The 16,820-nt window shown below is 41.4% G+C and overlaps 1 protein-coding gene across 1 annotated transcript in view; it reads right to left on the reverse strand.

Moving 5' to 3' along the window:
- Positions 1–3,364: 3,364 nt before the first annotated feature.
- tdp1 (tyrosyl-DNA phosphodiesterase 1) overlaps positions 3,365–16,820 on the reverse strand; it is a 43,399-nt gene continuing 29,943 nt past the window's right edge. The window contains exon 16 of the mRNA XM_077239203.1: positions 3,365–3,734. Within this exon, the coding sequence (XP_077095318.1) occupies positions 3,661–3,734 (74 nt within the window). The 3' untranslated portion in view covers positions 3,365–3,660. The remainder of the gene's footprint in view (positions 3,735–16,820) is intronic.

Below are 16,820 nucleotides of genomic sequence, written 5' to 3' on the forward strand. Positions count from 1 at the left end.
CCTGCCTTGCAGGCTAAACTATTGTCAGTTTGAAAAAGAGGTGTATTCTGCCCAGATCTCCTGCTCAGATCACGTTCATGACTCAGCTCTCCTGGTTGAGCTGCACTAGTAGGGTATGTGCCATATGACTATACAGACCGGTGCGCTGCTCTGTATTCCCTATGTGTGCTTATGTACAAGTGATGGCCCGCGTGTCTGGCCACCTTATTTTTTCCACTTATGGGGTTCTCCTCAAGCTCGGGGTTCTCATGTGGATGCTTGGCGCGCACGGCGTTGACAAAGTGTTCCCGTAGCGTAAGCTAAACTTACGCAATACGAGAGAACCTCTCGTAAGAGAACGATACTCGGTTACTAACGTAACCTGGGTTCTCTCCAGAGAGGGAACGAGTATTGCGTAACCGGCCGTGCTCGCGCCACGAGCGACTTCGCTTCAGTCGTCGAAAAACCAGAGAATTCAGCCTACAGCCCCTATTTTATATGCTAAGCCACGCCTATCTGGCGGGCTGTGACGCTATAAAGGCGCGGGCGCCCCTCATTGGGCGTGACGTCACGCCGGGCGCACTGGTAGGCTGCAGCAGTTGCCCGCAGGGCAGCCAATGAGCACGCGAGATGGCCTGCTCTAGGTCTGCTAGCTGCTGCACTGCGTTGACAAGTTATACAAAATTAAGGATAATTTTTGGCTTCAGTATCTCGAGAAGATGAATCTTTCCCGTAGCGTAAGCTAAACTTACGCAATACTCGTTCCCTCTCTAGAAAGAACCGAGGTTACGTTAGTAACCGAGTATCGTTTTATAACATTTATTTGTTAAAAAAGCAGAAAATGGTCATAAGCTGAAATGTCAATAAAGTGAAGTTGACCATTATCAATGAAAAATACAACTTATTTAATTTTAACATTCTTCAAAATATGGCCTAAAATCAGATAGTACAAGTTTTTCAAAAATATATTCAATGTTGATGTCAAAGTGTCTAATAAGCAGAAAAGCAAAGCACTTTTCCAGCATTTTTGTGAACACAGGTAACAATAAAACATGTGATCGCAGAATGGTCATGTGTCCTGTTGCACTTCACAAAAGATGCCTAAAAATAATGCTTTTCATTTTTTATTGACAAAATAAAATTGTTCAGTCATTGAATTCTTTGCTGTAAAGTTACTTGTGAAATTAAGCACAATACAGTACTTGTTAACACTGGATCTACATCAGATGATCCAGCCTGAAATGACAAATAAGTAAATACATACAACCCCCTCTAATAGTCCCCGACCAATGGTCGTGCAAAGGTGTTTACCAGCCGGAGCTAAATTTTCGCTTTTGCAAGCTGTTTCGAACCCCCCCCCCCCCCCCCCCCCCCGAAGTTCGTTTGGCCATGATTTTGTTACATCACATCAGTTCGTTCTTCGCTTGAAGTATACTGGGGCCTTAAGCTCAAAAAAAGATTGACTTACCGTATACTCAAATGAACGTTCGTTTATACGACTTCAAACACTCCAATTTCCATCCTTGTCACAGGTAAAAAAAAAATTTTTATTATTCCAGTGAAAAATTACTTCTCTGTCTCCTCACGCAGCACCATTCGTTTATCTCGCGTCACAGGCAAACTGGTGCTTGAAAAGCGAAAAAGACGCTCATAAAAGTTTAAAACGACCCATAAATTCGCTCAAATGTCTTTTAATGATCACATTAAACCCTGAAGAGTGGACATAAAACACATTGGGAGAGAAGTTAAAATGTATTTCTTGACCTAGAAACTTGAAATGAGTGAATCAACCCCTTAATGCAACACTTCTACAGAATGATACTGAATCATAAAAAATGCTGTATATTTAGACATTTTACTGTTAGAGTTTTACAGTAGCAAATCTGGACTAATAAATAAGAATTGAATAGTCTCTAGTAAAAATGTTATAGGTGCGAGTGACAACTGTAATACACAGTAGTCGGAGCAATACATAAATCTAGACACTAGTTAGTTTAGAAGAATTAAAGTAAAAACAGCTTGCCACATGATGCCTTCATGTCTATGCAATCCTCATCACACATACAAGTATCACAAAACACAAGACATCTGTAGCCTGATTGTGCATATGCAACTTCATCAGTGACCAGACACAATACATGCTAATTGAATAGGCTACACTAAAATGTAAAATGCTCCTGTGAAGTGTAGACTGATTTGTAAAATGTTGGAATATGTCCATAGTTAATTTAATAAACTTCATCTGTGGTTAACAGATGAATGTGGAGGACAAATGTGTGAACTTGAGGAGAACTTCATATGTACACTAAATTCACCTTGGAACAGTCAGTGAAACAACTGGAAAAATGTCTAAGAAAAGTGAAGATAGAAAATCTAAACTATGCGTTTAGCAACATGGGGACAATTATTATGAATAGAAGGGACTTGGAATAGTTAACACAGTCAGTCATTCGAATAATAAACATATAATGATCCTCCTCAACCAGATTGCTATGTTAGGTATTATTCTAATGATCCGAGATCAATACTAAGAGACCGTTTTAAAATGGAGGAGAGCTCTCTAATATTTATCTGATCAAAGTCTAAAACGGTTCCAACAAATGTCACAGACGGCTGTGCAGGAGATATACATAATTCAGTTCCACCCAAAATTGAATATTTCATTGTCATTACAATGTACAATAGAAACTCTACAAGCGACATACTAGCTGTAACTTTTCTGTACAGATGTACTGGAGGCAAAGGTCCAAGTTAACATTAAAATAATGCAGAATCACAATAGTTGATTATAGGATGGAAAAAAAAAATGATGGGGGGGCCACAGGGAATTCCTGTATCAATGTAGTGCTAAATTCCAATGTTGCTAGGCAACATGACAATTTCAGGATAAGCGAGGAACAGCACCAATTGTTCTTTATTTTGAACGCATTCAATTCACCAGTGATGCCGGGGGAGCACAGTCCTCCTAAGCATATTCCTGCTTAACTGTAGCCGGGAATGAAAAAATCTATTCGTCCTCGGCGCTCACCCAGAATTCATTTCAGAGAAATACATTTTTTTTTTTAAAGGGCCAATTATTCACCAATGTTTTCACCATTTCATTTACTGTAGTTCTCTTTTTATCTGAACTCCACCTAACAAATCTGTTTGAAAATGGATTTGAAAAATTGCTTTTTTTATTTTTATAATAAAAAAAACCCAATATAATTTCATGTTCCTGAATTGAGGTGTAAATATGATTGGGTCAAAGCAATTGGCGGTGGTTGTTTCACTGAATAAAAAAACATTATTGGATTGCTATTTTCAAAATACATTACTGGCTTTTAAGAAAAGCACAAGCTCTTTCTAACACTGCTACTGAAAAATGTATTACATAGTTCAAAGGTTTCTGGATGTAAAATGTAATTTATTTGGCCTTTTTACAAAATGTTTATGATAAATGCATAACTAAACATCTCTACAGTGTCTATAACAACAAAAGACTAAAACACAGCATTAAGGGTGCACACTATTATGGCGTACTGTATCCTGGATCTACCTACCATTGCAGTCAATGGTTAAAGGGTGACATTAAGGTGGCTAAACAAGGGCAAATTGAACAGACACAGAGCAGAGAGAGATGCTGGTGGTCTGATTTCCATAATAATTCTGTCTTTTGCAGATGATCCCAGCGGCTTGAACTCAAGAAGGTACCCATACATTTCCATGAGTGTCTGGGGCTTGACTGTATGGAATATTCCAGATCCAAGGCTTATCTGCAAGTAGAAGAACACACAACTGAAATGCAACAGCATACATTACTGGAAACCTGCTCAATGCAGAGTTCATGATACTTTGACTCAGTCAATGCAGAAATACATATTTGCTCTGGCCCAAGAAAGATTCCCGGCATAGAAGTGAAGGTTCTGACCTTTTCCTCAAGGGTGATCTCCCTTGACATATACTTACCTGTGTGGCATAAAACTACTATATGAAGGATCATGCACACACTGTGTGGTTTACTTAATAAAGAATTATAGGATATAGATTTCTAGAAAAGACGGTAGAGCAGCAGTATCCATGGAAACCAGCTGACACAACTGGATTCAATCACAAAAACAACACAGCAGTTAAAATGCCCCTAAAAAGCTCATGAAACAAAATAGTGTGGCAAATGAGTCAAAAAGGTTAATTGTTTAACAGCTTAGATAAAATACCTATGATATGAGAACATTAGACGTTTATGACTTGCATAATAAAATGTAACTGAGTCACTTATCTCAAAGGAGTTCTCACAGATAATTGGGTGAAATGCAGGGGCATACAAGAGTCAATCTTCTAAAAGCTTGTATATAAAATCTATGAAATGTTGGATGCTACATCACACATTTATTCATATATATATGTATGTATGTCACCGCCACAATGATAGGGTAGTGGTTGTGAAGTTGTTGCCAGATTCACGTTAATCTGTTTTGGATACAATGTAATATAATTTTACAGAAATGTAGCCACATGCAGGTGTGTTTTTCAAAAGAGCATAAAACAGACAAATATCGCTCCTCGATAAGCTGAGGTATCATTAATGTCTACAGGACAAAATGGTGCAGGATAAGTTCAGCATCAAAGTTTAACACTTGAGGTTAGGGATTTGAACAAACCCCTAACTTCAACTATGAGCAATAGTAATAGTGATTGTCTTAGCAAGAACCACTAAAGGATTTAATTACAATTATAAGAACTTTCAATAATGACATTTTCTTCTAACAGCAGGAACACAGCAGTAGAGCCACACAAACATTCACATCAAGGCTTAATTGTTGACTGGAATGGCACCAATATACATGAAGAGTGAGGAAATATAATCATAACCATATACGATTTGTCTTTTTGGCAAAATTAGGTGCATAAAAATGGTTTGCAATTTACCGAAATTATCATCAGTGAAATTAAAGACGACAAGCTTCTGAACTGTTCTGACCTTACAGATTTAACATTTTTAAAAAAGTGTTAATAAAGAACAACCTCATATTTTTGGAAGAAATATAAAAGTGAAAATTACCCAGTATAAACTAAACTTACTTTACAGCTCACAATATGCAAATTTGCAGCTTGCACATTCTGCTCTAAATTTCTTCCAAATTCAATCTAAAACATGAGTGTTAAGTAGTTACTCTAGGATTGTGTTCTAAGGTGGTTCTAATGTCTCTAGCCTTCCTCTTGGTGTGTCGATCAAAACACAGGAATGGATCAGGACAGTCTGATTCAATCAAAGGGGTTTATTGTACACTGAGAATGCGTTGGTCTGTGTGAGGTATGTGTGTGGTTCTACAATAAAACATAAATAAAGAAATAATCAGCATAACATGACTTGACTGTTATACCAAAATGAATCACAATATACATCACATTGCATTACACTATATAATGTTATAATATACATAACTAAACTGGACCAATACGATGCAATTTGGCGCCGTCATTGTTTAAATAAACATAATCGGCACGTTGAAACCGAAAGTGTCCATATGAATATCACACAGCGCACTATACAGTACTCCCATACAAACCTAACAAAGAATTAAGTATAATACCATAGTAACATAAATAAACAGGTATGGAAAAGGCTGAAGATATCCTCAAACGATATTATATTGTGAACACAGCTCGTGAATGCACCGAACGCGCGAGCTTAATTCTCACACTCTTCATTCTGACTAACAGCGGACAAATACCATAGTGCATTTGAAAATAAATACTATTATATTAACAAGGATTGTCTACTGATCAAAACGGGTACTCACAATCAGTAAGAGACGCACACTATAGCACACAAAATAAGGGTTAATTCTCCCGGTCCCGTGCAAGTCTCTCTCACTCGCGCTTCATTCGGCTGCGTCAGGGCGATGATTGACAGGTGCACTAAGCCCCGCCTTTCCAACACTGCCGCCCCCAAATTTATTAAGAAATTTGCTCCGTTGGAAATGAGTTCAGGGTTACTGTTGGTTGTCTTCACTCCCAGGATGGTCATCCTCTTCAGGGATTTCAGGAAGAACTATTAGACGAGCTATAGGCCGAGTATACGTTCTGTCTTTTATCTGTATCTCCGCTGTTCTGACACGGCCATCGGCTCCTGGGTAGACTTTCAGAATTCTTCCAATACGCCATAGGGACCGAGGTAGTTGGGGGTCAACCAACATGGCTACAGTGCCAGGCTCGATGTTAGGTGATGGTCTTTGCCACTTTCCTCTCGTCTGCATTGCCGGTAGATAGTGCCTTATAAATGCAGACCAGAATCTGTCAGCTAATACTTGGGAGTGTCTCCATCTCCGCTTTGTGAGGAGTTCAGACTCCGGATACACCACCTGGGGTAAGGAACCGTCTGGCCGCCCCATCAGCAGGCAATTTGGAGTGACTGGGTCCAGATCAGCCAGATCTGCCGAAACATATCCTAAAGGCTTAGAATTTAGGATAGCTTCAATCTCAATCAAAACTGTCTGAAGCACTTCTTCGGACACCGTTTCTGAACCTAGGGTTGCACGAAGGGCAGCCTTTACAGACCGGATCTCCCTCTCCCACACACCTCCAAAGTGCGGAGAGGCCGGAGGATTGAAGTGGAAACTGATCCTTTGTTTGGCTAACAGCTGTTGTAAGTCTGGACTGAGTTGGTTGAAAGATTCCCGGAGTTCTGTCTCTCCACCTCGGAAGTTGGTGCCCTGGTCGGAGTACAGTTCGGCAGGCTGGCCACGTCGACCAATGAACCTTCTCAGTGCCATCAGAAAGGCATCACTGTTCATTGAGGCCAGCACTTCTATGTGCACCGCACGGGTGGTGAGACACTTGAATAGGAGGCCCCATCTCTTCTCTACCCGGCGTCCCAATGTCACCACCAGTGGCCCAAAACAGTCCATTCCTGCGGAGTAAAATGCCGGCTTAAACAATCTGAGCCTTGGAGGAGGGAGATCAGCCATCTGCTGTGTTGCTGGCTTTGACCTCCACTTGCAACAGTCGAGACATGCCCTTTGGTGCTTCCTGATTGCCTCCCTACCTCTCAGAATCCACACTCTCCTGCGGAGCTCAGCAAACACCCGCTCAGGTCCTGGATGGTGAAGTCGAGTGTCATAGTCCTTGATCAGTAGCTGAGTGTTAGGATGATGAGAGTCAAGTACAATAGGGTGCGCGGTAGCTGGGTCAAGGGCTTCCACTCTCCTCAGTCGTCCTCCGACTCTGATGAGTTGGTTTTCAGAGTCAAATACAGGAGAGAGACATAGTAACCGACTGTTGGAGCGAACTGACTTGTTGGATTTTAGCAGCTGGAAATCCTCAGGGAAACTATCTAGCTGTATCTTTCTCAGGGCAACAGTCTCTGCCTCTCTGTAGGTACCTGCTGGAGGAGATTTATCCTGGGCAGCCGCCCCATGCAGCTCCTGTGCAACTGCGTCCACCAAATCTTTCCAGTGGTTGTATCTCCTTTCATTAGTCAACGGCACAGTGTTAGTGATCCCACAGAAGATTCCTCCTTTAAGTTCAGCTGCATCTTCAGAGTTCGGAAAGCATGAGGTGGGCTGAGAGGGCCACTCCTCCTGTGGTTGCAGTAGGAACTTCGGACCTTGAAGCCATCTGTTGGGGCCGATAAAGTCTTGCAGTCTCTTGCCCCGAGTCAGGTCATCAGCAGGGTTTCCTTCAGAATTTATGTATCGCCATTCTGTCCGGTCGGTCAACTCCTGAATCTCTGCTACCCGGGTGCCCACGAAGACTTTGTACCTACAGGACTCAGAAAGGAGCCAGTGGAGGACAATAGTAGAGTCAGTCCAATAGGTGACCTTGTCCCATTTCAGAGTGAGCTCAGTTGTGAGCAACTTCGCCAACTGTGCACCTACCAAGGCGGCGCAGAGCTCGAGCCTCGGTATTGACTGTCGCTTTCGTGGGGCCACTTTAGACCGGGCTAGAAGAAAGGCAAGGTGAAGTTCCCCCTGGCGACCTTCCGAACGCAGATAAGCAACAGCCCCATATGCCTTCTCAGAGGCATCACTGAAAACATGAATCTCCCGGCGTACATCTGATTGATCCATATAGGAGGGGTTATAGCACCTTGGAATTGTCACCTGCGATAGGAATTTAAGCTCCTCTTCCCAGTCTGTCCATGCTTGCCTGAGCTCACCTGGGAGTTGTGGATCATCCCAGTCCCGGTGGTTTAGCCAAAGCTGCTGCACGATCACCTTGGCTCTGGTAGTATAGGGAAGGATGATGCCAAGGGGGTCGTACTGACTTGCCAGCACCCTATAGATACTCCGCATTGTCAAGGCATTGTATGTGACAGGTCGGTGTTTGAACCCAAGATGGTCCAGCTCGCAGTGCCATTTCAGGCCCAACGTTGACTCTCGTGAGTCGGCTTTGTCTTGAGAAAGCCACAACTCCAGCTTAGGGGACCTGGCCTCGGGAGGTAGATGACTGACAACTTCTGCTGCTTTACTGGCCCACTGCCGGATGTCAAAACCACCAGAAGATAAGAGGGTACGTAACTTATCCACTAACAGGCGTGCTTCTTGAACAGAACTCAAACTTTGGAGACAATTGTCCACGTAGAAGCATCTGTCTACAGAGAATCTTACATCCTCATCAGGTGTACTGTGTAGCGCCACGTGTCGCTGAAGAGCGAAGGACGCACAGCAGGGGCTGCACGTAGTCCCAAAGGGAAGTACTTGCCACTCATAAGTATCTGGAGGGTCATCCCGACACAGGTCACGCCATAAAAACCGCAGGAGTGGTCTATCCTCAGGCAGTAGCAGGACCTGATGAAACATCCCACGTATATCCCCACTTATGGCCACACTATGCTCCCTAAACCGCAGGAGGACACCCAGAAGAGAAGGGCTCAACACTGGACCCGGTAGTAAGGAGTTATTAAGATTTAGCCCCTTATACTCGAAAGAACAGTTAAACACTAAGCGGTTCTTATCATTGTGAGTGACCATATGGTGTGGGATATACCACTTCTCTCCTGTGGCCTCCTCTCCCTCATTCTGCAGTTTGATGGCAGCACCAGTCAACTCCAGCTTATTTATCTCAGACTTATAAATCTCCGCTTTCTCTGGTGACCGAACAAGCCGACGCTCCATGCCTCTGAGACTAGGCATTACTGCTTCCTTAGGAGCACAGAAGAAGGGGAAGTCCTTCCTGCGCAATAAAGGCGTTGCATAGCGGAGGATGCCGTTAACTTCAACCCGAGTTGTCTTAGTCTCCAAGAGACTGATAGCCTCTTGGTCCTCTTTGGATCGGGTGACCTGCTTCTCACAGCGGTAGGGTAAGACATCAATCTGCCACAGCCTTTCCACATCCTTTTTCAGCTCTAGTTCAGCAGGGGTGAGGGATACGAAGAAGCACTGTTGTGGTGACAGCTGATCCTCCAAGAATCTTGCTGGTCCCTGCAAGGTCCATCCGAGCCTGGTCTGAACAGCTGCAGGTCCCCCAGAGGGGCCCAGACGAACAGGTGATATGGGAGTAATGAGGTGCGTATTATCAGCTCCAATCAGTAATAGTGGGCTTACCCCATTGAAAGACTGCAGTGGAAGGTTCTTCAGGTGCTGATACTTCTCCAGGACACTCGGAGGGTAAGAATGGTCCGCTAGACCAAGGCACTCGGCAGTGAAGGCAGCTGAGATTCTAAATATTTTCTGTGGCTGAGTTACTGGAGAAATCTGGAAAGAGACTACGGCACCATTTACAGTCTGAACATCCTGGCGGATAGTACGCAGAGCTAAGCTCTCCATGGGACCATGAATTCCGAGTTTGATGGCTGCAGGGGATAGAAGAATCGTCCTCTCCGAACCATCATCCAGGACGGCATAAGTATCCAGGGTCCTATCTTTGTGACGGAGCAGAACTCTGACAACCTTGAGGAGAACTTTCCTACATCCTGGAGGTTTATCCAGATACAGGGTTTCAGTCGCTGAATTAACCAGACAAGATCCTTCAGTCACTGGTTTGGAGTTCACTTCATGAAGAATTTGCAGGTGTCTGCCTTTACAGATACTACATGGCTTTTTGAGGGTACACTTAGCCGCTGGGTGTGCACGTCCACAGCGCCAACAACGGTGATTCGCCTGGATCCAATCTGTGATCTGCTGTTTGTTGAAGGACTTGAAGGTATCACACTGACTGAGGTAATGGTCATTTTTGTCACAATACGGACAGAAAGCTTTGGGCTGTGCTTTGGTGATCCCTGAACTGGCTAATGGAATCAGAGCTGGTCCGATAGGTAATTTGGCAGGGCTCTCATCCGATCCATGAAGTACAGTAGCTGAACGTCCAGCAGGGTTTGTCGCTCTCCCCCGGTCCGTCTTCTGCTCTACCCTCCGCCGACGGTCCGAAGTTTGACTCTCACTGCTCTGACACCACGCTTCATACTGTAACCATTCAGAGAAGTCTAGGAGGTTGTACACTGCACCCGGACGACGGAACATGTGTCTTCTGAACTCTGACCTCATTTCAGGAGGTAGTTTGCTTAGCAGCCTCTCCACATGCGAACCACATCTTAATTCCGACTGACCTTCATGGCCCAAAGTCTCCAGCATACCGACAAGGGATCTGATTTGCAGGGCGAACTTGTCAAAGGCTGCTGTATCACCTCGTCGCATATCAGGAGCATCCATCACCTTAGCTATCCTTCTGAGGGCTAACTTGTAAGGTTGTCCGAATCTCTCAGTCAGAGCTGCCATAGTATCGCTATACGGGAAATGTGAGTTGAGATAGGAGTCAGCCACCAGGCGGGCTTCATCTAATCTCAAATGATCCATCAATATCTGATAGCGGAAGAGCTCAGTCGCATCATGAGGTAAAAGGTTTTCCAGAGCAAGCTTTAGTCTGGTGAACTCACTAGGATCTCCCGTGATGAAGTCTGGAATGGTCGGTGTAGGCCCACGATAGGTCTTCTCTCTCTCATCTGGATGCAAAGTGGAAGCTCTGGGCGTAGGTGTCACACACCTAGGTCTCCTTGGCTTATACCTTTCATGAGGTTGAGGCAGGTAAGCAGCCCTAACAGGCTCAAACCTCTGTTCTGGATACCAACTTGGACCATGGGCGTAAGTATCGTACTCATTGAGTGGTGGAGGTAATCTGCGAGAAGTAGGTTGGACAGCTTCATCTGGATAGCTGGCAGGAGGGAAGTCATAATAATTAGGGGGCTTAACTGACTGTGTGACTTCTTGTTTGGCAGGCAATCCAGTTTGTATATGATCTCTCATTACTTGAAGCTCACTAAGCATCTTACCCAAGAAATCTACCATCACATGTTCCCTTAATGGCTCCTCAGCATTCCTCTCTGGGTGATTAGACAGAAAAAAACCATCTCTGTAGTCCACAGTCTGCTTCGGGGTTGAGAATGAGCTGTAATCCCCTTTAAGGGCAGACGAATCTGAGTTCACCGGTGCAGCAACTGTACTGGCCAACCGCATTGACTGCCGGTTGGTAGATGAGTGGGGAAGTGGTGTTGAAAGAGACTCAGAGCGCAACACGGGTTGCGAAGGCCTGCGTGCTGAGTCACAGACAGTTTGTGAAGATAATTGAACCTCAGTCTCTTCCCAAGGCCGATGATATGGTGAAAACTGAGGTTGAGTAAAAGGCATGGGAGCTCTCACCTGATGTCTTTCATAGGAATGCTCTCTGTTATAAGCAGCCGGCGACCATTCGTCCACCACGTTCCAGGAATACTGACTCACGGGACTAGAGGCTCTGTCAGAGGGGGAGGGAGAAATCCTGGCAGCATCTGATGGATTTCCTCTCTGTGGCTCCTCTGCAGCATAAGACATCATTGGCTGTCTGATCGGTCTACGTCGTGCAGCTGTGAGATCGTAGTCCTCGAGATAGGCAGGAGTGCGAACATGGCGTTGAGGTCTGCCACCATCTGCATATAACCCTTCTGGTTCCATATCAGAGCTGATAGATCCCACTTTATCCAAGAGCAATGGCCGATATCCGGCTCGAAGGACCAATCTGTTAAGTAGTTACTCTAGGATTGTGTTCTAAGGTGGTTCTAATGTCTCTAGCCTTCCTCTTGGTGTGTCGATCAAAACACAGGAATGGATCAGGACAGTCTGATTCAATCAAAGGGGTTTATTGTACACTGAGAATGCGTTGGTCTGTGTGAGGTATGTGTGTGGTTCTACAATAAAACATAAATAAAGAAATAATCAGCATAACATGACTTGACTGTTATACCAAAATGAATCACAATATACATCACATTGCATTCCACTATATAATGTTATAATATACATAACTAAACTGGACCAATACGATGCAATTTGGCGCCGTCATTGTTTAAATAAACATAATCGGCACGTTGAAACCGAAAGTGTCCATATGAATATCACACAGCGCACTATACAGTACTCCCATACAAACCTAACAAAGAATTAAGTATAATACCATAGTAACATAAATAAACAGGTATGGAAAAGGCTGAAGATATCCTCAAACGATATTATATTGTGAACACAGCTCGTGAATGCACCGAACGCGCGAGCTTAATTCTCACACTCTTCATTCTGACTAACAGCGGACAAATACCATAGTGCATTTGAAAATAAATACTATTATATTAACAAGGATTGTCTACTGATCAAAACGGGTACTCACAATCAGTAAGAGACGCACACTATAGCACACAAAATAAGGGTTAATTCTCCCGGTCCCGTGCAAGTCTCTCTCACTCGCGCTTCATTCGGCTGCGTCAGGGCGATGATTGACAGGTGCACTAAGCCCCGCCTTTCCAACAATGAGGGTAAGTGGATTTTCATTTTTGGGTGAACTATTCCTAAAATGAACATGAGAGGATCTAAAGCAGCACTCAACAAGCCTCATTGTCTTTAAATATATAATTTTATAAATAAATAAGTTTAGGTCTGTCAGGGGGTTCAGTCTGTATTAATATCACAGGTGTTGACTGAGATGAAATGCGAGAGTGAGCATGACGGATGCTCTTATTAAAGAAACATATAACATGAAACCTATAAGAGAAGTCATACTTTAAAAACTTATTTTAGACAGGAACTACTTATAATTAGCACTTATAATAAGACATTTACCCATCATTTAAAATGATGCATTTCACTCAAAAAACAAAATCAAAAAGTCACACTTTGCATAATGAAAATGCTTATTTTTCAGATTTCATGACAATTAATCATGTTTTCCTCCCAAATCCTCATTACTGTAATGTATAATAAAATAAAGATTAATGTAATACAAATGTTTTTTTGATTTAAATCAGCATACATTAAAGACAATAAACTATACTAGGATATACAATTTAAATTATATATATATATATATATATATATATATATATATATATATATATATATATACACACACATATATACACATTTTAAATTGCAAATGAGAATTTGACTTTTTGCATTACAATAATGACACTACAACACTTCCATAACTGTTATAAAAAATATTAATATAGTTCGGACCATTCTCTTATATTTCCATTGATTTTTGAATGAAAAATGACCTGGACATCATAACACTTTTTTTTTTTTTGCTATTTGAGAAATAGCTCTTTTGAATGTTCAATTTAGTTTTTTTTTAAAATGGATTAGTTTTGCATTCAAAACGATTAATTACAAATGACTATTAATTCAACCCCATGCTGGTGACCCGGAAAGTGCAGAAGAACGGAAATAACACTTGAGACAAGATAATTTCTAAGCAAAAACAGAATCAAGTGCAAAAGAAAATCTCTTTACCTTGGTTAAAAATGTTCATGTATTTCCATTTGTCTGAAGAACGTCAGGTGTGGAAGAGCTGTTGCCATGGTGCATGCAGGGAAGTTTGCAATTGCACATTTGCTTTGTAAAGCCAAGGGTTATCTGTCTGTTTCCTAAAAGCTTTAATTATATGTATTAAATGGCCTTCTGGGTATTATGTAGTCCGCTGTACAGTGGGGGGTGCACAGCGCTTTAGGAGACTCGAAGAGGCAGAAACGCTTGTGTGACTCCATTACAGTTAACTGTTACAGGCACAGTTATGTAAACCAAAAGACATTGGAACAGATCCAGTGAGAAACTGGATATTGCACCAATCAGTATCAACAAGGACAGTGACAAGCAATCATTAGAAGGAAATTAAATGCCTCTATTAAGAGCAGAGGCGAGTTGCTGGGAATGGCCTTGGTGGAAGTAACTTTCATCTGAGTGCTGTTTGTGCTGGCCGTGACCCTTCGACAGGGAGACTTGACACCCATGGGTACAGTTCAATCCTTCACCTGCACCCATTTCAGAACACTAAAATGCACTTAATTTATTTTCTATGAGATCAAAAAGTTAATTCAGACAGGAATACAATAAAAAGTAGGGTAGGTGATTTGTTCCAGAAACATTTTTTGCTATGCGGGTCGAAAGTCTCTTCACATCCTGATATCAATCAAAAAGTTAAGTGGTCTAAATGTATTTATATATATATATATATATATATATACTGTATATACGCAGTATATATATATATATATATATATATATATATATATATACACTGTATATATGCAGTATATATGTATGTATATATATATTTATATATATATATATTATCTGTGGAAGGCGTAGGACCATAAAATGTCCAATCATTGAATTCAGTCCAAATGTAATGACACAATGTCCTACCTGCCTGCCAACATATGTATTGTCATACCTTCACACACCCTGTTCAGACATCATGTACTCAACACGTTTCAGTTAGACAGAGTTACACTGTGAAAAGTAATCAGCTGACTTAACTTAAAAAAAGTGATGAAACCCATTGCGTTAAAATAAAGTAAATAAACTTCATTTAATAAAAAAAAAGTAAGTTATGTGAACTTAATTTTTTCAATTACGCATGAAGTTTATTTACTTTATAATTTTAAGGCAACGGATTTCCTCACCTTTTTTAAGTTAACTCAGCTGATCACTTTTTACAGTGCACTTTTTACAGTTTCAATGGAAACACTATCAATGCTGAAATGAATCTGCAGCAGTCAGGTGATAAAGGTCAGTGCTCTTTAGGTTTTTTATGTTTATTATTATTGCAATGCTATGTGCTTTGAGACATGAGGTAGATTAAAGCCCAAATCTCGTGACGCTTTTATTTGCTCCCTGCTTCGCTGGCTCATTTGTTTTGAAGGAGGCGTGGCTTTGGAGACGCTCTAAGGGGAGGGTGGGATCTTATGCTTTCAAAGCTAACTCGCTATTGCTAACCTCTCGGAAAATTGCCTACCCTACCTTTAATAAAATTTTTACAGATCCCTGCTGAATAAAACAGCTTAAACCAGTAGTTTGCTGGTCTTAGCTGGTCTCCCAGCCTGGTCAGGCTGGTCTTTTAGTTGGTTTCAAAGAGGTCCTGTGCAGATTTTAGTTGGTTAAGCTTGGAGACCAGATCAGCTGCCTGTCAAGCTAAACCAGCAAAACACCTGCTTAGTGGGAGACAAACCTTCTAATACCAGGATGGTGTAAGCGGGGTTGATTACATACCAAATTTTGTATAATGTTTGGGACCATGATAAAACATCACATTATAAATGTTTTCACTGTCTTTTCATTTTCTTAAAAATAATTTTAATGCATCCTTTCTGAATAAAAAAATTATATATATATATATACTATACATTCAGAAATAAGTACGGTAGTTTAATATTCTAAAAATAGCCTAAAAAAGATGAACTAAAAAGTTAAATTTAAAGTGCTAACACACTATTTACTGCTAATGAAAACCATCACAACCGCACTGACACATAATAATCAGTGCAGAAACCCCAGCTCACTCAAAATCTACCCACTTTATCTTGATTTGCAGGCCACGCCCACTCAGTCCACTTTATGGCTGAAGCCTCAGTTATCAAAAGACCTATGCTGCCATGGAAACCACAAAGGGCTTCTGCCTCAGTTCATAAACTGATGACACCATTGGTTTCAATAGTACCATCGATTGCTGCCTTCATTTTCTCACCATGATTAAAGGTCGTCAAACTGACGTGTCAGGGGCAGGGCCCATAGTATTCTTATTTTCATTTACTAAAGAATATGACACTGATTATCTGTGGATTTTCTCTGCAATTATAGGGACGAACAATCAAATGGTCTTTGACGGAGTCTGACATAAGAACTAGTGGTTCCTGACGTAATCAGTGGCGTGTTAGTTGACACACATAATCTAAATAAAATAATCATATAAGCAATCTCAAAATAGAGAGAACAAATTAAAATACAAAAAAAGAAGAGAAAAAAAGAAAGAAAAGACAATCACATTTGGTCTGCTCTACTTTCAACAACAGGTGCCATGACAACACCGGGTGGTTTATTTTTCGCAGTAAAACTGCTGTCACTAATAATATGATTTAAAATCTATAATATAGGTTTGCCCCGCAAGTCATGGTTGAATATCATGGCACTTCCAACAAAGGAATGACATTTCTTGCACCTTTTCCTAAGAGCTCGGGTAGCAAAAAAAAAATAAAAATAAAGGAGATAAGTATGAAAGGACATACTGTGCTTCCCCAGAACTGGATTTGGAATGAAATATATTTTTCATTAAACAATCATTGGATTAATATAAGTCCTGATAAATAATTATGCTGAAAATAGAATTATCCTAATATTCATAAATATTTAGATTCTATTTAAAATTGTTTTACCTTTATCTAGAAATTTCAACACCAAATTGACTGTATTTTCACACCAATGTTAATATTACATCTTTCTTTTGACAGCTGCATATGTTAAATTAAGAAATTTCTGCCTCTGAATCAGTGTCCTTGCACTGTAGTCTCTGCCACAAAACAGTATTAATTACACAGCAGATGATAATGAGTTCATTTGGTG

This window comes from Siphateles boraxobius, unplaced genomic scaffold (assembly GCF_051911475.1).
Source record: "Siphateles boraxobius isolate OS27281-9 unplaced genomic scaffold, OSU_SipBor_1 22, whole genome shotgun sequence".
In the NCBI taxonomy this organism is placed as follows: Eukaryota; Metazoa; Chordata; class Actinopteri; order Cypriniformes; family Leuciscidae; genus Siphateles; species Siphateles boraxobius.